At 38.9% G+C, this 24,053-nt stretch overlaps 3 protein-coding genes across 3 annotated transcripts in view; all 3 read left to right on the forward strand.

Annotated features, from left to right (window-relative positions):
• The window catches only part of LOC144662989 (uncharacterized), a 220,762-nt gene extending 216,910 nt beyond the window's left edge, over positions 1 to 3,852 (forward strand). The window contains exon 14 of the mRNA XM_078523911.1: positions 2,170 to 3,852. The gene's annotated coding sequence lies outside the window, so the exon portion shown is untranslated. The remainder of the gene's footprint in view (positions 1 to 2,169) is intronic.
• LOC144664122 (uncharacterized) overlaps positions 1 to 3,852 on the forward strand; it is a 152,936-nt gene extending 149,084 nt beyond the window's left edge. Inside the window, exons 28-31 of the mRNA XM_078525249.1 lie at positions 10 to 55; positions 470 to 706; positions 1,377 to 1,454; positions 1,928 to 3,852. Coding sequence (XP_078381375.1) covers positions 10 to 55; positions 470 to 706; positions 1,377 to 1,454; positions 1,928 to 2,121 — 555 coding nt within the window. The 3' untranslated portion in view covers positions 2,122 to 3,852. The remainder of the gene's footprint in view (positions 1 to 9; positions 56 to 469; positions 707 to 1,376; positions 1,455 to 1,927) is intronic.
• Positions 3,853 to 17,841: 13,989 nt separating this feature from the next.
• Positions 17,842 to 22,570, forward strand: LOC144663066 (uncharacterized). Its single transcript, XM_078524008.1, has 5 exons — positions 17,842 to 18,002; positions 19,407 to 19,643; positions 20,689 to 20,766; positions 21,453 to 21,677; positions 22,146 to 22,570. Exons 1-4 carry the CDS (start codon positions 17,978 to 17,980, stop codon positions 21,644 to 21,646), a joined length of 534 nt encoding a protein of 177 aa, XP_078380134.1. The 5' UTR covers positions 17,842 to 17,977; the 3' UTR covers positions 21,647 to 21,677; positions 22,146 to 22,570.
• The last annotated feature ends 1,483 nt before the right edge of the window (positions 22,571 to 24,053 follow it).

The raw sequence follows: 24,053 nt of genomic DNA on the forward strand, positions 1-24,053 counted from the left end.
ATTCTATAGCCTACAACCGATGAGCATGATGGGGGAAATTTGGTAACTGCGGAAGGTACTACTGACAATTTGATTGTGTTTTGTTTTCTAGTTATTAATACGCGCAAAAACTCAAGGAGAAGTTTTTCTGTATCCCTAAAGTAAAGAGACAGTTTATCAGTATTGTAACACTTGAAGACTAGCGATTTTACAATTTCGCAAAAGTTATACAAGGAAGCTCTTCAATGCAATTATGGAGCTTTATCGTTTTACAAAAGAAAGAAAAAAGGGAACACAACAGTAAGAATAATTTAAATTGCAAGCTACATCCTAAAAAAAAAATCATACGGTCTCGGTAGAAGGTAGCCAAATCATTTTATATATTGTAAAAGTTCAAATGTATAATGATCTCGCGCTAACGCTGACGGTTCTCTTCCTGAAACACTATTAACGGCTCTAATTTTATTAAAACTCACTTATTCATTTTTAGCGAGTAAAGAGGTTGCCCTTCCTGGTGAAGTTCAAGAATCTCTTTTGTCACAGTCGTGTGATGCCAAAGAGGTTGTTCTTCAGGTGGGAAAGACGATGCAGTTGGACCAGTCCTCGCTGGAACAGCTAGAGCCCGAGACCAAGAAATTGATCCGTTGCTTTGCGAGGAAAGCAAAAGATGCAAACAGGCTTGACGTGTTCGAACATTTGAGAGAGATCACACCAGCTGGAACGACTGGTGAGTCTGTCATTGGTCAGGCATTTTGTTATCGATTTCACATCAATAATTGTTTTTATTATGCATCTATGGATCTATAAAAAATAGCTTCCTAAATACTTAGGTAAATGAATGGCATGGTATAGTGCGTAACTTAAAATGATTTTTTATAACATTTTTGCAATGTTTACGACTTTGCTAATACGTCGAAGTAGAAGTTACTATCATGCACTTCTCAATAGACCCCTTTAGTTACGTATGTAAATATTGCCCCTTATAGATCATGTGATGCTCTCCAGAGAATTATTCCTTTGTCTTTCTGGAAATTATTGATTCATATCCACGTTAATTTCTTAAAATTTGGAAGAAAAATTTTCAAGGGTAACATCACGTGGCCTACAAGGGGGCCACAAACAAACGAAGCTAAAGAGATCTATTGATCACCAAGTTTCGCTTAAGAAAATAAAAATTGAAGAAATAAAAAAAAGTAGACCATGATCCGAGAAAGAGAATTCCAGCAAATTGTAAGTTTTTGATAACTATTCGCATTGTTGTTAGCCAAGGTGCTCAAAGGTTACCTGGCCAGTTGTACTCTCGTTTTAAGCGGTGCTTGACGAGGATCTGTGTCCAGGCGCAAAAGAAAGAGTGGTGTGTTTATTTCTATAAAATCACCCTTTCATGCCTTTGTCAGGTCCTTTGCTGCCTGAAAACCTTGATGTCCGCGGTATCCCTCATTCTAAGGGAAGGGAACTTACAATCGACTTGTGTGGTAAGTGTTTCTCGTTGCTAAGATTAGGCGTCGTACAGTAGCCTACACTTTACCTTAACTCAAGACACGATTCGTCTGCATGGTTAGGATCGGACTAACTGCTGAAAGATCATATGCTTTGCATTTCATGCACGGCAAATATGAAAATCCAAACGAATATTTTTCTACGCAAACTTAATAGTAATAACCTAAATTTATAGTGCGCCAATTCCATGAAAAGGAAGAAAAGAATGGGCGGCGTGATGGCCAAGACACTTTACTCCCACATAGCTTTTATCCACCCAGGTGAATAAATGGGTATCGTCAGCGAATTTAATGTTTGGAAGATAGGTGGGGGTAACCCTGCGAGGAACTAGCGTCCCATCCAACTTTGGCCCAACACAGACCAATAAAATGACAAATAAATATGATTAAAAAGATAGTAGTAAGTATTTATTAAAAATACTGGTATGTTTGTCTTTTTTTGTGTCCAGGCGGTGATGATTGGAAGACAGTTGCCGAGGCTCTGGGCTTGAGTCCACAAGAGATTCGTTTCCTTGACAAACGTACTTTGAACCCACTTGATGCTGCTTTGGCCTTTATTGCTAAACAGCGCCACATAACCGTTGGTGACCTGTACGACTTGTTAAATGAACGTGGGTTTCCTATGCTAGCTGATCTTTTGTAACAAAAGGCCACTTGAGCATATTTCGTTCAAAATTCAGCAGTTAAACAGTTTATTTTAGCCACAGTATAGAATTCATGAATAATCTTGTGTGTATCTTCGATGCACGCATATGATCTGATGTTGTTTTAGGTTAGTCTAACCGGGGTCTATATTACAAAGATCCTCTAACGGTTTTTTAAGTCAACATTGTATCTTTATGGTAACCGTTGTAGATATTATTTTTGAGCCTTATGGTACACGCGCTACCTTGGCATTCAGTCATGCTAAAGCCGACAATGTCTTTGCCACGTTTGGGTAGACAAAGCCATGATTGAATATAAATACCAAGCGAAGTATAGTAATGAAAATATCCGACCATAAAGTCGTTGTAAGCTAACAAACAATATGTAGAATTTTGTTCCAAAACAATAGAGTTGTAAGATAAAATTAAAGTTCTACTATAAATAGCATAGGTGAGTCGAGTAGGGTGGTCATATCCTTACATGGAATGGTAAGTGTAAATTATCAGTATATCAGCAAAAATAGAAGTAATTTGAAACAGCTCTAAAGTAAAAATAAAAACCAAAAACCAAAAGAAAACAGAACGTCGCTGTTCCTTGTGGCTTAGCAAGGGAGTCGATTATTTTGGGTGATTTGGTATTTTTTTAAATATATTTTGCGAATTATTTGTAGTGGTATTGGGATAGAATTCCAAACCGATGCATAGTTCTAGTAAAACGAAAGCCGTAACCTACATGTATCTAATTTTGAATCTTTAACTTTCTGACTCAGACTGTGCACCGAAGATAAAATATATTGATGTGCTATCGTAGTCGTAACTTCAGACATTCTGTAAGTTAGAAACTGAGTAACAGATATCGATAATTTTCTAATATTAATTAGTAAAGGCTAAATGCATGTTAAAGTAGACTCGGATTCCGTTTTTTAATAATCAGAATTTTTTTATTAATTCAAGACAGTATCGAGGTCTTGTCTCACGTATTAAGACCATAAGTACTACGTGGCAGGTTGATCAAAAAGTTAGCAGAGTTTGCGAAAGAGAAAAAACCTTAGTTTTAATGTTATAACTATATACCTACATAGTTGTTTGGTTACGTAGAAGCTAATAAAAACACACAGCCATTTTGTTTCCCTTAGATTGGAGCCGTAACGATTTCCTAGATAGGTAGCAGTAGGAATGCTACCATTATTTTTCAATTTAATCTTGAAATGGAAAGAAATATTTACTCTTCAAGGCATATATAAAGAAAAAAAAACCGAAAAAATTCTAACAGCAGGGTGCATGTTTCAAGGTAACCTTTGGGTGTATGCCGTATGGAAATGATCTTACTATTTTTCCAAGTTTAGGTAGATAATTGTAGTTTTTGGTTTTTTTCTTTTTCACCGTTGTTGTAATATCAGTGTATGTATCCCCACGCTAAAGGTGGCCATTAACGATCCATTATTTCTAAAAGAATTGAAGTTCATGTAAGATATGTGATGAAATTCACATATCTTGCCTTTCACTTGCCTGTTTCGTGACGTCATACGTTGTATTTAACGAATAAACGTTAAATACAAATGAAGGCTCACTTTGAATTTCTGAACGCCATACTTTAAAGGGATTAAAGGTTTGTTTAAAGGGAGGAAAAAAATCAAAGTCAATATTTCGCGCTAAGTAAAAAAGCTTAATTAGCCTCTTTTGACTGTAAAATCGTAAAAAATGGTAAAACTACAAATTCAACATAATCCTGAAGCCTAGACTAGGGCATATTCAGTGGCCAATATTTCGACTAGCACAATACGTCTTCTACAGTACCAAAGCTGGAGTAATTAATCACTTATCAAGCTCACTAGCTGATAGCCTGTGTACAGCCGCCCCCTCCCCTCAATAAAAATCGGGAAGGAGCGTCTGTGATTTACCGTTGATAATCGTGTTCCGGAATAATTTTGCATAAATTATGAAAAACGATTTACGCTGACCAAAATTTCCGTGGCGCACATTGTTATGTCTCAAATTTTCAAAATGGCGGTCGATGCGAGTAATTTACAACGTGCTTTCGAGAGGGTCTGCGACACTTTTAAAATTCCTTCGCTTTACGACGAGCAAAAGGAATGCTTAGAAGCACTTTTCAATGGAAAGGATGTCTATGCAAGTCTTCCAACTGGATACGGGAAGTCCTTAATCTTTTATGCAGCCCCAATCGTTGCCGATGAGCTGTTTTGTCGACGCGGCAGCAAAATAATTATTATCTCACCTTTGAAAACGCTTATGGAAGACCAAGTGGCATTCTTACGATCTTTGGGCCTATCGGCAATTGCTCTTCACGATGAGCAATCAGAAGAACGACTCAAGCAAGTTGAAAAAGGAGCGTTCACGTACTTGTTCGCTTCTCCTGAAAAAATGTTAAGCGTGGAGCGATGGCGCAAGCTTCTTTCAAGCGAGCATTATCGCAAGTTTCTGGTCGCGATAACTGTGGACGAAGCCCACTGCATAAGCCAGTGGGGTCTCCCTGGAGTAACACAGGCTAGAAAGCAAGCAGCTGTCCCTTTTAGAATTTGGTACGGGAACCTTGGAGAACTCAAGTCGTTAACCGCAAGTGATGTCCCTTCGATAATTTTGACTGCCACTGTAAACCCCGCGAAAATTATAACCAATCGAAACGCGTTCTTTCGATGATGTAATGATCCACTGGTGATAGCCAATCAGATCATTTTCCAAACATTCCAGAAAAAGTCACGTGGTCCGGAACACGATTATCAACGGTAAATCACAGACGCTCCTTCCCGATTTTTATTGAGGGGAGGGGGCGGCTGTACACAGGCTAACTAGCTGACTGCCCCTGTAGAAGACTGGTTGTGCCAGTCAATCTGCTCTAGTCTTTTTCCGTAGTATTGGCTTTGTAATTCAAATTGTTTATTTACAGTAGTACGTGCATTTCCTTACCTAGGAAGATCCAGAGTAGAAACATTACCATAGGTTTTCATGCCAGAGCATCGTGTACCCCTTTGCATTTAAACTTTTGACAAAATAAATATAGATACAATTTTCAACGATGTGTCGCTGGTGTACATTTGTTTACTGGTATGTGCGCGTTTGTAGGCGGCGCGGTGGTTTTATGGTTAGTGCGCTGGACTCCGGATCGAGCGGTCCGGGCTCGAGCACTGGCCTGGGCACCGCGTTGTGGACTTCGGCAAGATACTTAAATCCCAAAGCGCCTCTCTCCCCCCAGGTGTATAAATGCATGGTATCGGCGTATATAATTTTTAATGCTGTGGATAACCATGCGTCGGTTTAGCTTCCCATCCAGGGGGAGAAAAAAATGTTCCTAGTCACTCCATGCTAAAGAAACCGGCAGACTTTGCCTTTTTTATGTGTGCGTTAAGTGTGTTTGCTAAGGTACCGCCTTTTCTCGACCGCGAACATTTGTCTACGCGAGACGTTTCTTGAGCGCCTTCCTTTAATGGCTGAAAATCCCAATACGTGAGTAAAATGCGGAACGCTTTAGGGCGCTCCGGTCCCTAGATTCACCCCTGATTTCAAATGACTTAGGGGTCCGCCATTTGAATGCTTTTCCCAAGAAAACGTAACTTTTTCCTTAACTTTCGGTGCTTCTAGATCTAAATTTTAAAAAATCAAACCTTCCCCCATATTGTTTAATACACTGAATAAAAAAGACCCCGGGTGTCGTACATCGTGACGCGACTTCAGATGTTTGTGTGGTGCCTTCTTTTTCTGCAGTTTCCTTGATGACTGACGATGAACGGAGGGGAGGGGTATTAAATTTGAATTTTCAATGTGAGTCATTAGGAAAACGCGATGTTTAATCGGATGACTTCAGTCTCGCCTTGCCAAGCCTCATCTAATGCCCTGCCCTCGCTGCCGAGTAGTTCATTTCGCTCTCAAGATGTTCATTATGAACGCTTATTGAGTAATTATCAAGTCATTTTTGCCAGAAAACTTACGTAATCAAAACAGAAAACCTTTGATGGTGATCCACCTAAATTGGTCATCCAGTTGGTCTGAAATTTCCAGTTTCACTTGTCAAATTAAACGCTTCGTTGCCTTAACTCTAATTTCTTCAGTATAAGATGAGCAAGATGCACGGCATTACACTGATTCACTTCATGAACTCCGACTTAAGCTTCAAGCAACAGAAGACATAAATATCAGTTATTAACAAAGTCCTTCTTCTTTTTGGATATCTTTCTCCCCTGGCGGAGAAATAATAACTTTAGGTTCTTCAGGTTTTGGTACAGGTACTGGCTTTGGTTTCGGGTGATATTCAAACTTCTGTCCTTTCTTTAATTTCTTGGATCGAAGAATTGCAGCAGTGCCTTTTCGTGGAACTCTCTGTGTTCTTTGTTAATTCCAAGAAAAGATGAAGCTTTCTCTTCCATCAAGCTACTGTTCATAAACTGTGAAGCCACTTCTTTCGAGCCGAACGCGAGATCCGCACAGTATGTTCTTCTTCGTCTTCATCTCTGTACTGATTGTATCCACCAATGACTATCAACACTTTGCCTCCTTGGTTGAAAATAATAAAAAGCCCATTTACAAAATGGTCATTGTGGACATACACTTAATGTACTGTATCTACGACTCTTAACGAATCATTGAAATAAAATAAAATTGCATTGGCTCCGCGTATGAAGAAAAAGTAACTAAATAATGCCATAAAAAAGTGATATTTATATTGCTCGTTACAAATTATCTCACTTTATTCATCACCCGTCGACGTCATCTAACCAACGATTATTGATCAGGCCTATATACTTGACGTAAAACACTTTTGACGTGTTAAGTTTTACTAGAACGATAACCTTAGGGAAGGCTCAATCAACCCCACCCCCCTTCTTGTACCATATTGGTGGTAAAGCCCCCATCCCTCCCCGTGTGGATCCTGTTTCGGCACAACAATATTCTAAAAACATCATCGAAAACAATCATCTTAATAGGCACCAACATAATTTTTAATGCACATGTAAAGATGATACCGATTTGTACTGATATTTCAACTATGTAAAAAAAAAATGCGTAATTTTTATTCGCGGGAAATTTTTTTTGCGGATCAATACATAAAACCTGTCTTTTAATAATCGCAAAAGTTACAACTTGCACAAATTAAGTGCCACAAGGTAAATCCCTTTGACTTTCGTCAGGCACCACTTTTCCAAGCAGTCAAAGAGTTCGTTTGGCGGCTTCTGGCATTATTCTTGGCTTTTCCTAAAAAAAAGGTTTTGTTGTGAGTCCTATCAGTTAAAAATCTGCAAATTTTGACGTATTCTTTGTTAAATTAATAGAAATGATTTTGCCCCACCCCTCCCCCATCAACACACACACCCACTCGTGAGTGGGTGAATATACTCAAAAACGCTTTCCTTTCTTCTCAAACTTGCTCTTTTTTGTCTTAGATTGTAGTTCCTTCTTTTTACCCAATCGCGACTACCTTGACCGACGAAAGGACGCTATGGCAGATTTTAACATATTGCGAACAAGCAAATTGACCTTTTGTGGGTTTCAGTGTGCCGTTGTTGACCTCCCCTTGCTAAATTTAATTTCTTCGGTTTGAAATTAACCAAAGTTGTTAAATAATAAACATTGCTTTATGAAAAAAAAACTCTTTTCAGTTAGTGTTATGTATCAGTTTATTCCAGTAGTTCCTACTTCCCCGACTCACACGCCGCCCAGAGTTTTTGAGAAATTTTTAAATCCAAGATGGCGGAATGATCCCAGGGACGAGGTTGACACTTTACAATTAGGTGACATATAGGCCTGTAATTACCGTAATGATTCGATTTAGCGCCCTCCTTCCAATAAGCGCCCCCTTCCGAATAAGCGCCCCCCCTTCGAATGTGTTTTTGTAAATAAGCGCCCCTATTCCAATAAGCGCCCCCATTCTTATTAGCGCCCCTATTCTAATAAGTGCCCCTATTGTGGATAACTGCCCCTACTGAAGTCACTGAAGTCAACTAGATAAACTCCTGACCATTCACCGTACAGTTCATGTATATATTTACTGTTAAAATGAACAATTATTTTTAAAGTAACTGAACTTTTAACAATTTCTAACTGTTACAGTTCCTGTTATTGTTAGATACATTTGGTTGTTTCTCAAAAAAATTAAATAAGCGCCCTGTCCCGAATAAGCGCCCTGTCTCGAATAAGCGCCCTCCCTTGAGATGCCAAAAGTAAATAAGCGCCCCAGGCGCTAAATCGAATCATAACGGTAACCTTTTTGAAATTTAAGGTGGCTCTAAAACCGCTCCCAAGATTTTTTGTGTTCTGCTGCCATTTTGCCATTATATGGCATAATGCCAAGCAGAACATATTGCTATCGGAAGAATGGTATGAATGGAATGTGTGTAACAATAGATAGCAAATACTTTCTTATTTATAGACTAAGTTAAAGGCATATCTAGCATTTAAATTTTATATCTTAACAATCAACTAGTGTATATGATAATGATAAAAAAATCAAGAAATTTCTCGGTTTCTGATATAAAAAAGTGTGGGTATATAAAAAATGTGTAATAATAGAGTGTGTAACAATGAGTAGCCCAGGCTTCTGCTCTGTTAAGAGCTCTATATCCCGCTAGATTTACGGCAGCTTTCAGTTGCTTTCATAGTTGTGGCTCGTGACGTACGCAGCGGTCGCTAACTACGAATCTGCGATGGGCAATCCAAAAAAAAAATTTTGGATTGACGATGAATCTACGACCAGCCTTTCTTTTTTCCACGGACGGAGAAAAATAAACCCTGATCGCCCCGTTACCTAACACGAAATAAGAAATAACCGAAGATCCCACCATGTATACGTGCGAATGAAAGCATTACGAACGATCGACAAAAAAAAAAATATTGAATTGTTTTTGCGCGTTTGATATCTATACGCGCTGAAACAGTCCTTATTGTGGCTGGTGACGTACGCAGCGGTAGCTAACCACTAACCTGTGATCAGGCATTCCAGAAAAAAAAGACAATGGTTTAATGTTGACGCAAATGTGCGATCGGCCTTTTTTTCTTGCGGCGGGTAAAAAATTAACCCTGATTGCCCGTTAGATGATGTGTAATTAAAAATAACCGAAGATGTCATCCTGTATACGTCAGAGTGAAAGCACGAACGATCGCCAAAAAAGATATTGGGTAGTTTTTGCATGCACGTCTGATATTTATTCCCGCTGAAACAGACCTCGTGGCGAGGGTTGCCACCGTTAAAGATTTCAAATGTCGTCATAAACACCCCCTCCCCCCCCCCCACATTTCAGTGCCGTAAGTATCGCTAGCGTAGCATAAAATTGGTTTGTCGAGACACAAATCGTTTCAATGAAACTCATTTTTCCAAAACGCTACTGAGAGAGGTATGCAATCTGTTAAGATTGTATTTGACATTTCCTCTGGCAACGGTGACTTCAGACTGCCCTCCGACGTCTAAAGGACAACCCAAAAAGCACCACGGAACATGATCGTCTGTACTGTCTAGCTATCCATTGCCATAAATCGATAATGGACACATTGGACACTGTTAAAGACATTATGGGAAATTTAAGTTTGGGGATGCGCCCTCTTTGGAGGGGGGAGGGGTACGCGCTTGGCTAGGAGTACGATGCGCCCCTCCCCCCCCCCCCCCCGTTTGAAGGAGCTCCACCACCTCGTTGCCAATCAGAGATACGATATTTTTATCCTTATTCAGAAAGGAGCGTGATTAATTACATGCAACGCTTGAAAACTACACAAAAGCCTGAACCACTTCGTGCGTCGCACATAAAGCCGCAAACTACACATACAAAAACAACCTCATCTTACTGTTTATTTATACCTGCTATTTAAGGACTCGCAGCTAAAGACCGGGAAGGCAGTCTGACCGTCAGTCAGGTATTTGACTTTAGTCAATCATTTAAAGCTATAGTTATTAAAGTAAAAAAGGCTTTCTCTCGTCACACAAGATCATCGAGCTAATCAGTGGCACGTTTGGCGTTTGTCGATTACTTAATCGTCCGACCAAGCTATCATTTTAACTAGCAGTGTCTGCTAGCGTCGGGGAGCTTTAAGATAGGCGAGAGCCATGCAATTCAACCAGTTAGTTAGCGTAATCAATTGTCCTTCGCCGATATTTTTAGTGGCAGCTTGTAAATTAATGTTTTCATCTACTGTTCTGACTCTTGATTGTTAGCGCCGGATTTGCATAAACAAACAACAACTTCAATGATCAATTGTATAAATACAATATTTAGGCATTTACGTTTAAAAACAAGCTACTTATCTTTTTTGCCAAGCTACTTATCTTTTTTGGGCCCAAGGCCTTCCAACAATTAAGTTTAATAACAGTATTCCTAGTGTAACACTAGTCTACGAAAAAGTATGCGTGCTTACACGAATTGATGTAAGAACGAATAATTTCATGTCTGAATTCATGCTTTCAGATTTTATGCACCACTGGAACTAGACATTATATTTGCATATTGATGATACTTTAGTTTGTATAAAATTCAAAACTGAAACAATATTTAGTATTGGGTTCAAAGCAATTAAAGCGCTTTGTGATCAATATACATGTATCCTACCATGTATTATGTAATGCTAGCAAGAAATAAAGATTCGCCTCGGTAATTGCTCGAAATGTACAATTGAAAGTTCTCCACTGCTGCTTTTTTTAGATGAAGGAATTCTGCGGATCGGAGGAAAAACGACACCGTACGAATGGAGACAACGGGTAATAAGTAGATAGAAATATATATATTGAGAAAGCCTTTATTTATAGTACGTCAGAACTAATCTTTTTACAAAAGGTCCTTAACTAGATTAAGACTTCTGTTCAAGGCCCAAATGAACTCAAAGCCCCTTTAAAGGTGATACTTCTACAGACCGTTTCTCCAAAACTTTGTTTACCAATAAGACATTCAATATCTAAACATTCACGCACGCGTGTGTCAGCTCATAAGATCGCAGTTTTTCACTCGAAGCCGTCAAATTCACTGGCACTTTTGTCCCAAATGTTGTAGTTTAATTTTCACAGCTTACTGGAATTTGGTTTTGAAACAAAGGCTCCTGTGAGCCACTCGTAAGTGCAGAAGATACTTTACTCGGCCTTTCAATACTATGCAAACACTCGAAGTTGAAAAAAACTACAGATCGCGTTTTAGTTTCCGTCAATTGTGATTTAAATTATCACGATAGGCAACGAACACCTCATAATAAGTCTTCATCTGCAAGTCAAATTTTTAAAAAGCCCTACCTCTCTCTTTAAGCTCCCTTCCCACCCATTTATTAATGACAAATAATGGCAATTAAACCTAATTTACAAAAAAGGAAACATAGCACCTTTACACTTTTAAAGGTGCTATGTACTTTATTTACTTATGTTTTTGCTATTTTGTAAAAATGTGTCATCAAAACACTAACCATTTTCCTTTTCCACGAAATTCTCGTCTCTAGAGCACACGATCCTTCTGGTCTGCGCCAGGGATCGAGACCTCTGGCCAGTCTCGATTTTTGTGCATGCGCAGAGTAATTGTTTTGTATTTTTAGCCAATCAGACTTGATTTTTGGTGTTGGAGCTGGCCAGAGGTCTGGATTCCTGGCGCAGACCAGAAGGATCGTGGACTCTGGGGGCAAGAATTCTTCCACGAGAGTTATTGAGCCGTGAGCCAATAAACCTCATATGATAAGAATGAAAATGTTATGCTTTGGGGCTGTAAAGTCAGATTTTCGAAAATGAAGTACCAGCGGTATTCATATGCTGTTAAACATGACTTACATTTTGTGGCCATTTTAAGCGCTCTTCATAGAGGTTTATAATGTTTATTAATAGTTTTTACTCTTTTGTGTAAAGTTTGACGACAAATGAAGTCACATGTATTTTTAGACTTCGAGCCTCGTCCTCGTACTAGATTGTTCACACCCCTTAATTTTTTTTTAATCAATCGTTGAACGCGGGGAAAAAACGGCGAGTGAACTGGACATCTAAGGCTTTCCACAAGTTGGCAACTTTGCTTGCAAATTCTAGTGCGAAGATTGTCCGAGTGTTATTCGAAGACCATTCGAACATTTTCGAGCATTTTTCGAACTTTTCCGAAGATTAACGAAATTTGCCGAAGATTTTCGAGGATATTTTGAGGATGATTTAACTTTCGGACTATTCAGCATTGAAAACTAGTCATCAACATGACGTCATCGGTATCTTCACGATTATTGCTTAGTGATAGAAATCCTTGAAATTCAACAAATTATGGCCTTAAGGTCGCACAGGACTCTTGCTCGTTAACAAATTCATTAGCCAAATTTCTTGACGGGGTGCTATCTTGTAAAGCTTTAATTTGTTACATTTTGAACATGGATTCCTTTCAAATTTACCAAGGATATTAGGGAAAATCCACAATGTCAACACGTTTTCGCAAAGGCAAACAGCCTGGTAAAAACATGTTCTCCAAATATCGAAAAGATAATAATCAGGAAGACAAAAAGATATTGAGTCTATTGAGATATGTTACAAATAGAAATATCTGACGTCTACTGCTATTTTTACTGAGATGAATTATTTACTGTTTTTAGTGCACCCAGAACATTGGCATAGGAAGAGCTTTTCCGAACCCGCAGGAAAACTTGAAGTGGAGGAAATAGGTAACACTTCGAGCTCATTCATTGTTCGCCCTTTACTTCTGCCTGTACGACAGAATTTACCTGAAACTATTAAACCGCTTAGTTTTTTGCCTCATCAGATCAGTGACTGATGAGTAGTCGATACTAAGTATCCCATTAGTAATCAGATCAGCTTTTTGATAACTAATTAATGTAGGGTTCAGAACTACACTATACGGAAAATCTTATTGGAAGAAGTCTTTTGGTATAAGTTTATACCACGCATTTAACATCTGAGATATAAGACACTTAGATTTAAAAAAAAAAGGCTGGACCCTATTCTCGAAATACACTAAACACGAGCAAACTTGTCGACTATAATCTTTATGTGTGCGAATATACAAACCAATCCACTAAAAGCGTCCAAGTTAAAAATAAAAAAGTGTGTTTTTTAACTCGGAAAATTCCGAGTTGTAGCGAGGAGGGCCAATTTCACCCCTTTCCCTCCTTCACTCACTCGATTCTGTAAGACATTTTAATTAATACCAACTGGAATTATTTAACTTATCTTGTGAAGAGGAAAGGGGGTGGTGCACTTGAGTGTGTCCACTTGATAAAAACGTGAGGTATGTCTACGTTACTTATACTAAAGCACACAAAGGCTAAATATTCGTTTCTAAAAACCCCAACGCTATCCGTATAGTGCTATTTTTCTAAAAGCAAAGATTTTTGCGCTAAACGCATACACAGAAGACTCAAAGCAAGCAATTAACTTTGATTTCTGTAGTGTCTAGAATCCTATAAAAATTTAACCCTATCAATAACAATTCGACAACAGTTTCCCACACGAAGATATGCATGAAACAACAAACAGTAACGTTGCCGTGAGCGCAAAATCGACCGCACGCACTTTCTACAGTTAAGTATGACTTCATGTAGCTAAAGACTTAAAGTGCCACAAACCAGGTTTGTGGCAGGCTTCGCTTTAAAAAATTTCTGTATAATTCTGAGCGAAATGGCGAAAAAAAATTTGATTTTAGTCAAAACCGGAATTTTTTATGAATTTTCAAAGTGGCGAAAAATCAAGATTCGAAAATCCATTACCGAGCCGAAAAACTTGCCCAAAGGAAATGGGTCGAGTGCAATTCGTGACGTAAAACCCGGAACTAACTGAAGTTAGCGGCGTTGATGTGGCCACAGCCAATAATAAAAACAACAGAAACTTGTTTGAAACCTCAACTGGCAGAGAGCTAACCAGTTGGCAATTTACAAAGCGCGGAGGAGTTTATTTCGAATCCATCTAGTGATAGGGAGGAACATTTTCAAGAACCCGGGGATTCCGCATTACAAGTTCATCGCCCTAACCCCTAAGCCATGCCGCCTCCTCAGTTAAAGGCGTCTTGTGCTTATATAAGAGGCATTTAACGACTGAGATGTTAAAGTCGTCTGTTAACTGCGTCTGAACGACCCATTTAACAGAAAACTTGCAAGTCTTCAGACCCCTATTGCGTCTATCTTATTATATCCTTTTCTGTACTAGGCGTTAAAGACCTCTCGAAACAATTTTTTAAAAACATCTAAGAACCTTACATTCTTACGTCTAGCGTAAAAACGGTCATAGATGCTTTTATTTGGGGTTAAGGCTAGAATCCTTTTACATGTACATTTTATTTGCATGATGTTTGTTTTAGGTTTGCCGCGCAGACGTGTGAAGTCCTCGCACCCGTTTCAAATCTCGCACCTGTGGCAAACAGGTAACAACATAGGCTTATTTCGACGATTAAGGGGCCATTTGCACTTGTGGAAAAGTTTGGTAACAATTACTAGATTTCATCGTTAATAAAAGTATCAATTATTGCATAACATAAGTGAAAACTACGTTTATTTGAGGTGGAAAACGTGTCCAACAATATACAACAACAAAGAAGCAGTTGTCCTATGGTCCGCGTTGCATTGCGATACATTTTGTCATTTTAAAAGAAAACACTTGCAACAAGCAACTGTTTCGCAGATCCTTAAGCATAATAATAATACAGGGTGGGGGAGAGGGGGGAAGAAACTTCCTTTGTTACAAGACTCAAGAAGTGGTCATAGCGGTGCAGGGCAAACGAGTGTACGCAGAAGCTATTCAATGGTTGCTTAGGGCGTAGTGAATAGCTTGACAAAGTTCATTGTTTAGTTCGAATGTTTTGGTCTTAACCGTGCACAAAACACATAGCTATTTGCCTTTTGATTGCTTCTTTGAAGTTTGCCGAATTCAAAACAAAAAACAGTGATATTGGTGACCAGTCTGGCAAAGGTAAGGCTTGGGAATTATACTAATTAAAGATAACTCCAATGATTCTAAAATGATTTATCATGTTTTGGTTGTTAAATGTCAACCGTGACAAATTTTTCGCTTGTTATTCCACACCGCCAAAACATACTCTGTGACGTGAAACATCAGGTGAGAAATCTTGCTGAAAATGCAAAAAAACAAGTCGGCGGCGTAATACATCAAACGCAAACACCGCCACTATTCGCATTTCACACGCATATAGTCACTGATATTTAAATTTTCCTGAGAAAAACAAAACTTTGGGTGACGTCTTTCTTAGCAACGGCTTGATTGACATAGACTCGCCCCGTTTCCAGGCAGTGCTTAGTCGTCGAAGAAAAGTGCCGACTTTCTTCCCCCCCTGGGTTAGGTTAAGTCACTGAAGGTCACCTGAAATTGCTCAAAATCGCCCAAAATCGCCCTTAATTTTGGAAAAATTAAGCTAAAATCGCCTTAAGTCGCCCAAAGTTACCGCTCGTCACTATACATTTTGCAGAGAGTTTTCGAAGGCTTTTTTCACAGTACAATTCTTTTTAAAATGGCACTGACTTAGATAGAAAGATTAGCTGCAGGCAAACGCCGTTGGTATTAATACAATACAATAATAATACAATACAATACAATTTTAATGTCCATACGTGGGACGAGGTCTCCCTCAATGTTCGAGCCAGAGGCTCATGTATAAAACGTAGGACTTAAAATTAAAATACACTAATTGTCTAACTAAAATACACTAACTATTCCTTAATAGTGCCTCCAGAAATTCTAGCACGAGGACCTTTGGCCTTGGAAGCCTACAACAAGGCCATAACTGAAGGGAGGACATGTGATCAGAGGGTGCCAATAATGATTATCGGACAGGACCACTCAGGAAAGACCAGCTTAAAGAAGTCACTTATGGGAAAACCTTTCAACCCAGATGAGGACAGCACTACAGGGATAGAGGTCGATCCTTCTTATTTCAAAGTTTCAACTGAGATCTGGAAAGCAGAAGAGAAGGACAAAGAAATAAATTCTGAGAAATCTATTTCCTACGAGCACCATGCAGCGCGATTAACTGTCGAAAATTTGAGGCAGGAAAAAAGCCCCTCTAAGGAAAAGGGAATATTTGAAAAGTTTTCAGAACTTTTCGATTTTTATAAGGTGCATAATGCGACAACCCAGGGCTCTGGTATCTCAGAAGACTCGCTATATAGTGAGACGTCCGGATCCTCTGTTCAGACATTTAGTAACCAAGAACCCAGGGACAGCGTACCTAGTATGCCAGAAGATATAGCGGCTAAGGTGGAATTGATGCTGCAATATGATAGGTTGGAAGATAAAGAAGACCTATATTCAGTTTTGTGGGATTTTGGTGGACAATCCGTTTACTATACCACTCACCCTCTTTTTCTCACTTCAAGAGCAATCTTTCTTCTAGTAAATGACCTCAGCCGGAATCCACATGAAAGAGCCAAATCAGTTGTAAAGCAAGGAATGTTTACTAAAATCGAGGACATCTTTGATTACAAAACCAATTTGGATTTTCTCGATTTTTGGATGTCGTCTGTTGCTTCCCTAGGCATTGAAGAAAACAGTAATCAAACAGGATCTAGATCTGAAGTATTGCCAGATAAACTTCCCCCAGTTATCTTGGTGTGCACTCATGCTGATACACCTTATGGTGGCGGTGATCCTAGTACACTGGCCAATAAAGTATTTGGTTCTCTACAGACCAAGCCATACAGAAACCACTTATATGACGATGTCTTTGTCGTGGATAACACCAAGTCTGGACACGAATCTGAGTGTCCAGAAGTCGTACGTTTGCGCGAGGAAGTACTTGCCGTTGCTAAGGAGCTACCACAGATGAAAGAAGCCATTCCAATCAAATGGTTACGATATGAAAAGGCTCTTCAAGTCATGAAAGAAGATGGTCACAAATGCATCCTTCTCGACAGAGCAAAACAAATTGCGTCCGAAGTATGTAATGTTGTTGACGAGAAACAATTCCATGCACTTCTGAACTTTTTGCATGACCAGAGAGTTTTGATTCACTTTGATGACACTCCTGAGCTGAACAGATTGGTCGTCTTAGACCCTCAGTGGTTGATTGACGTGTTCAAGGAGGTAATAACCGTTAGGCCATATCACGGTAAAGAGAGAAAATTTAAAGGGTTATGGTGTAAGCTAGAGAGAGAAGGAATCCTGGAGGAAGAACTTTTAGAACATGTTTGGGGTCCTTTATTTGACAGCAAAGAAACATCCCAAAGTCTTATTGCAATCATGGAAAAATTCAGCTTACTTTGTCCTTTGCCTTCATCTCATGCTTCTTGTAGTAAGCAGTACCTAATTCCATCCACGTTGATGTCTCATCCACCAGAGGGTATAGTAGATCTGATTAAGTCTGCGCAAATACCTTCTCTTTTTCTTAAATTTGAATCTGGTCATGTTCCGCCTAGCTTGTTTCCCCGACTGGTACTGCAGTTTTTTCAGTGGGCTAAAGACGAATGTGTGAGCCCAGTGGCCCCTCAGTTGCACCAGAATTTTGCCAGATTTTACACCTCTGAAGAGGAAAACTGCTCTGTAGTCCTTCTGTGTCATTCATTTTCCATTGAAGTTGTTGTTCATCGAGGGAATGACAGTCTTGACTTGGCAGAAAGTTTACAATCAAAGTTGACTTTGTCTTCAGATACCAGCCAAGACACCTTTGACGTGACATGTGCACGAGCAGTGCGTAGGCAGCTAGGATTAATGCTCGAGTCCATGCGGAACGAGTTCTGCTGGCTGAAGAATATGAGATACGAAGTGAGCTTCATATGCCCAGTCTGTTGTCAGGGAGGTTCCGTTAACTACTGTCGCACTCATTGTGCACAAGGTTGTAAGCAAGAGGAGTGCTTGCACTTCTGGTCCGACTCACAGCTTTGTTACGCCAAGAGTATCTCTTGCACAAAGTCTGCCGTTGCACAGAATAACAGAGTTCCAATCGAACAGTTTGCACCATGGCTGTTACCTCAAAGAAATCAGGTAAATAATCAAACATTTGATTTGTCTATGGAAAGCAATTAAAGACATCTAATAAAACTGAGAGAACGATTGAAGTTGATTCACATTTATGCAGTACTACGTTTTTTAAATAAAATCGGTAAGGAAAATGTGAAACATTTACTTTCAGTTCTCGGATGGCATCATTTTGGAGTTGCTTATTTGTTTATGCGGTTCTTTATTTATTTCATATCCTGGATTAAATGACATAAGAAATACTATTGTTCTTCATTTCTTTTCGTTTGAATACTTTATAGCTTACAGCTAATGAACATGATGGCAACAATACAGCTTCTACAAAAGGTAGCATATTTTGATTGTTGTTTCTGTTATTCATAGCACAGGCAGACCACCCTATGTGTTCGTAGTTAATTATTGTTGTTGACACGAGACGAACAAATTCACCAATCAGGTTTTGAGCCACGGCGGGCTGCCGCGAAATGCCAAGCGCTGATTGGTGAATTTGAAACGGCCGGCATGTTCGGAATTTCTCTGATCGCTGAGTTGAGCACCGATCATAGTCAGAAAGCCGTATGCATGATTTCAGCGTGGATTTTCTCGGAAACTGTTGGAGGGATGAAGTTCAAATTCAGCGAAGAGATAGAGCAACAACTTACCGATCGATAGCCGTCGTCCGATAGGTGAGATTTTCAGAAGTTTGGCGTTAATTCCGGTTTGAAGTGGAGGAGGTCGCTGCTGTCGGCCGCCGACTTGCAAGCCTTGTCTCCTCTTTCTCTATTACCGGCCTTCGGCCGGCTAAATCAGTTAAAAAGGCGCTTAAAACGGCCCGCGCAGGCGAAGAAATGCAACAATTGAGTCGATAAACGTTTCATTCAACTTTATTGAGATATTTAGAGCGAAATGTAGTTTAGATATGTAATTTCAAGAGCTTTATTTCAGTAGCCCTTATAGATTTCAAAATTTCTTTTGTTCGTCTCATGTCAACAACAATAATTAACTACGAACACATAGGGTGGTCTGCCTGTGATTCATAGCAGTATTCTTACAGAAGTTTTCCTGTACCCCTAAAGTTAAGGCAATGTCATTAACCACTTGTTACCTTTTATTGTAACCCTTAGAGACCGGCGATTTCAATAGTGCTTCGTTTGGTACTCTTTTTATAATAGCCTAAATTAACAAGTTTGCGAGATCAGATAAGGAAGCTCTCTAAAATTGTGGATTTTTTTTTGTTGCACATATTTTAAGAAACGCTACAACTTGAAACAAAAACAAAAAGACAAATCAAACCGTCTATGTAGAAGGAGCCAAGACGAGTTCTTTTGCAAAATTATTGTAAAATTTAAATACACGATGATCTCATGGCCCTAACCTCTCTCTCAAACCCTGTGTATTGCTTAAATTCCGTAAACAATCCTTTATCCGTAGCAAGTAAAGAAGTTGCCCTCCCTGTTGAGGTTCAAGAATCCCTTTTGTCACAGTCGTGTGACGCCAAAGAAATTGTTCTTCAGCTGGGAGAGACGATGCAGTTGGACCAGTCCTCTCTGGAAGAGCCTAAGCCTGAGACCAAGACATTGATCCGTTGCTTGGCGAGGAAAGCTAAAGATTCAAACAGGCTTGACGTGTTCGAACATTTGAGAGAGATCACACCAGCTGGAACGACGGGTGAGTATTGGCCAGGAACCTTGTTATCAATTTGAATTCATATCGATAATTGTTCTTATTATACATCTATGGATCAATGGACGAAATTGCTTACTGAGTACTTATGAAAGAAATACCATGCATGGTAGAATACGTACCGTAAATGATCTAATAAACGCCCGGGGCGTCTATTAAAGTTTGGGGTCCTAGGGGAGGCATTAAATAGATATGAGGCGTTTATAAGAGAGAGGCGTTTATTTCAATTTAACAGTAACAACGTTAACAAAACAAATAGGATGGGTAATTTTTTAGTGGAGCAAGATACATAACAGAGTTGTTGAGTAGGAGACTAATCTATTCTGCGCTTATGCAAAACCTAGAGATGTTGTTCATAGAGATGTTGTCGTCATCAGGGTCAACCATGTTGGCCTCTTCGATGTCCGAGTCAAGCAGAAAACTCACCTTTTTTGCGTTATTTTACTCTATGGAGCATTTCCTTGGTTTTTGAGATGAATCTTGGAGGGGGGCGTCTATTAGAGACGGGGTGATTTTTAGAGAGGGGCGTCTAATACAAGCTTTGCACTTCAGGGGATGCGTTTATTAGATACGAGGCGTTTATTTGAGAGTGGGCGTTTATTAGATCATTTACGGTAATTTAAAAAAGATCGAGTTCTTACATTGCTTCTTAAATTACAACGTCTGCTACTATGCCAAGTCGAAATAGAAGTTGCTACCTTGTACTGGCTCCATTGTTCACCAAGTTGCGCTTAAGAAAAACAGAAATAGAAGAAATAGAGAAAAAAGTAGACTATGTTCCTAGAGAGGGAGAAAGTTGAATTCCAGCTTATGGCAATGGCATTGTTATTTGCCAAAGTACTCCTAGGTTAACTGTTACCTTTGTTACAAGCTGCGCCGCCGTCAGGTGTTCCTTTGTCACTCAGGTACCGACCGTGTCTAAGCGTAGATCACGTGTTCAAGTTTGCAGTCCAAGGTCCTGCGTCCGGGCGCACATGATCAACTGGTATATTTTATTTTTCTCTATGACATCACCCATTACCTTTTTCAGGTCCTTTGTTGCCTGAAAATCTTGATGTTCGCGGTATCCCCCATTCCAAGGGAAAGGAACTTACAATCGACTTGTGTGGTAAGTGTTTCTTGTTGTTAAGATCAGGTGTCAGACAGTAACAAACTCTTAACTCAAGATACGAGTTGGTTAATTAGGGCTTACTCTTGAAAGGTAACGTGTTTTGCATTTCGTGCATGCAACTAAATTGAAATTAAAGCAAGTTAGGAAATCAAAAGAACATTATATCTATGCAACCTTGATCATTTTTGTTCCATAAAAATGTAAAAAAGAGTAGGTGGTGAGATGGCTTAATGGTAAGCGCGCTGGAATCCGGATGGAGTGGTCCAGGCTCGAGCCCTGGCCGGGATCATGACGTTTTCTTCTAGGGGAAGACACTTAACTCCCACAGTGCCCATTTCAACCCAGGTGAATAAATGGGGTGGACTAGCATCCCAGCTAGGGAATGTTACCTGAAAACGGGATAAGTTCAAGCAAGAAAGGAAACTTTGGCCCGATGCAGACCAATAATATAAATATGATCCAAAAATTAATAATGTCCAGCTTATCTGTATCATGTTAAAACTGCTTTAGCCTTAATCTGGTGGTCAAATTACCCTGATGATGGATTGGTCTAAGTAGAAAAACGTTGGGTGTTTCCTTTTAAAGATTTTTTAAGCCTTGTAAATAATTATTTTAGAAATACATAGCTTAGCCTGTTTAGTATTTATAAAAAATACAGATATGTTTGACTTTTTTGTGTCCAGGCGGAGATGATTGGAAGGTGGTTGCCGAGGCTCTGGGCTTGACTCCACAAGAGATTCGTTTCCTTGACAAACGTACTTTGAACCCACTTGATGCTGCTCTGGCCTTTATTGCTAAACAGCGCCACATAACAGTGGGTGAGCTGTACGACTTGTTAAACGAACGTGGTTTTCCTATGCTAGCTGATCTTTTGTAGAAAAAGGAGACTACGAGGAAATTTCGTTCAAAATTCAGCATGACAGTTAATTAAACAATTTATTCTAACCACAGCTTAGAATTAATGTATAGTTTTGTCTAACTTCGATGCACGCATATGACGTTTTTTAGCTTAGTCTATATTACGGTTGACTTGTGTCTTATAGTTTTAAAGAGGAGCCACAGAGCCCTTGTTTAGTCCTAATTTAATAACACTGTTGGATGAGTAAAAAGACAGAAAAGAGGTTACACTGTAGCTATTGTTTTTGCATGTGCCTAATTTACACGCGCTACCTCGGTATTCGGTCGTGGAAGCCGGTAATGTGTTTCGGCACGTTTAGTCAGACAAAGCCATAACTGAATATACTGATACCAAACGCAGTACATTAATTTATGAAAATATGAAAAAGATGTTGCAAGCCAACAAACAATGTATACTAGGAATTTTTTCAAGACAATAGAGTTGTAAGATAAAATTATAGCCCTACCATAAATAGCATAGGCAAGTCGAGTAGGAAGGTGACGTACCTACCTTTATACTATGCCATAGAAAATACAGCCAATCAGAATACAGGAAAGCCGTTGTATATTCGACGGTATTCAACCCAACCTTCCCATAGTGCGCTGCGACTGTATTCTCGACGAAATTTAGTAAGCGTATTTTCTATGGCATGGTATAAAATAGTTACACAACACTTTCTCGTGGTATACTATGGAAATCCCACTAATATCTAACACCTTTCAAGATCACGCCGCTACCCTATTCAACAAACTCCCAACGAACCTTAAAAACACTGTGGACCATAATGCATTTTGCAGGGAAGCAAAGCGCTTCCTTTTGAAGAAAACTAAATTAACAGATTGATCTCCTGTAGCTTTTTATTTTTATTTTTCTCTTAGATGTATATAGTATAGTAATTTTTTAAACGCATAAACGTATATAGTATAATATAGCATAGTTGTACACAGTAATTTTATGATAATTATAGAATTTTAATTGTAAATATCATTTTATTTGTTAGGTTAGGGTTAAGTTAATTGGTAAATGTAGAGCTACTCTGTAGAAATGTTACCAATAAACCGTTATTATTATTATTATTATTATTATTATTATTATTATTATTATTATTATTATTATTATTATTATATCCCACTTGTCACTTGTATTTTCTTGGCATACACACTCGCCTAAAGGCTTGTGTGTATACCGAGAAAATACAAGTGACTCGTGGGATATTCCATATTATTATTCAACACATGCGCGCGCTGCCCATATATGGTCAAAATGTTAACGATATCTGTCATCCGTACATAACAGATATCCTGCGGTATACGTAGGTTGCGAAGATGCGTCCGAAATCTTGTAAAGCGCTGCATAATTACCGTTTTTCTTTCTGCAAAATGTGTTTCGTTGACAATTTGTCGAATAATAAAACAATTATCCTGCTCAATCTTGCGGAATATCGTCTGATTTTAGCCAACTCGGCCTACGGCCTCGTCGGCTAAGTATCAGGCGATATTCCGCGCGATTTAGCAGGATAATTGTTAAGTATACCACTCGAAAGCGTTGCATAGCTAGTATGTAATGATACATGTAAAAATATCAGTTTATTACATAAACATAAGTGAAATACAAGGAAATCTTTCGCGAGAAAAAATCATATCTCCACACGTGAAAATAACATGTTATTTTCACATGTGAAGATATCGATTTCGAAACATTTTCTGACAAGTTTGCCCTGTTTCAATGCTGAATAAGCCAAATTAAGTCGAAACAGCTTCGGATCTTCCTCGGCAATCTTCGGATATCTTCGGAAAAGTTCGGAAAATGTTCGGAAACATTCGTACGACCTTCGGAAATCTTCGTAAAATGGTCGGCAATCTTCGGAAAATCGTCACAAACATCGTAATTAGTAGGTTTATATAATAAACAAAATATTACATGGTTGCTTGAAGATATAAAATTCATCTTCTCGTGTTCAAATCGATATACCACTCGTTCGCTGCGCTCACTCGTGAGATATCGATTTGAACACTCGAAGATAAATTTCATATCTCCGCGCAACCATGTAATATCCTCTATATATTAGTAAAAAATAGGAGAAGTAACTAAAGTAGCTTTACAGTAAAAGAACAAAAAAAACGTCACTGTTCCTAGTGAGTTAACAAGGGAGTCGATTATCTTGGACCATTTATAATATATTTTGCGGATTATTCGTAGTGGTATTAGGATAGAATTCCAAATCGTTGCACTAGTTCTGGTAGAGCGAAAGCCATAACCTACGTGTATCTAATTTTGAATTTTTGGAAGTAGAACTTTCTGACTGTGCACTGAGGAGCGAAATTGTTATAAAACATATTAATGGTGCTATTTTAGTCGTAACTTCAGGCATTGTGTAAGTTATATT

Source organism: Oculina patagonica, chromosome 8, assembly GCF_052425735.1.
Source record: "Oculina patagonica isolate OP01 chromosome 8, crgOcupat, whole genome shotgun sequence".
Classification (NCBI taxonomy): Eukaryota; Metazoa; Cnidaria; class Anthozoa; order Scleractinia; family Oculinidae; genus Oculina; species Oculina patagonica.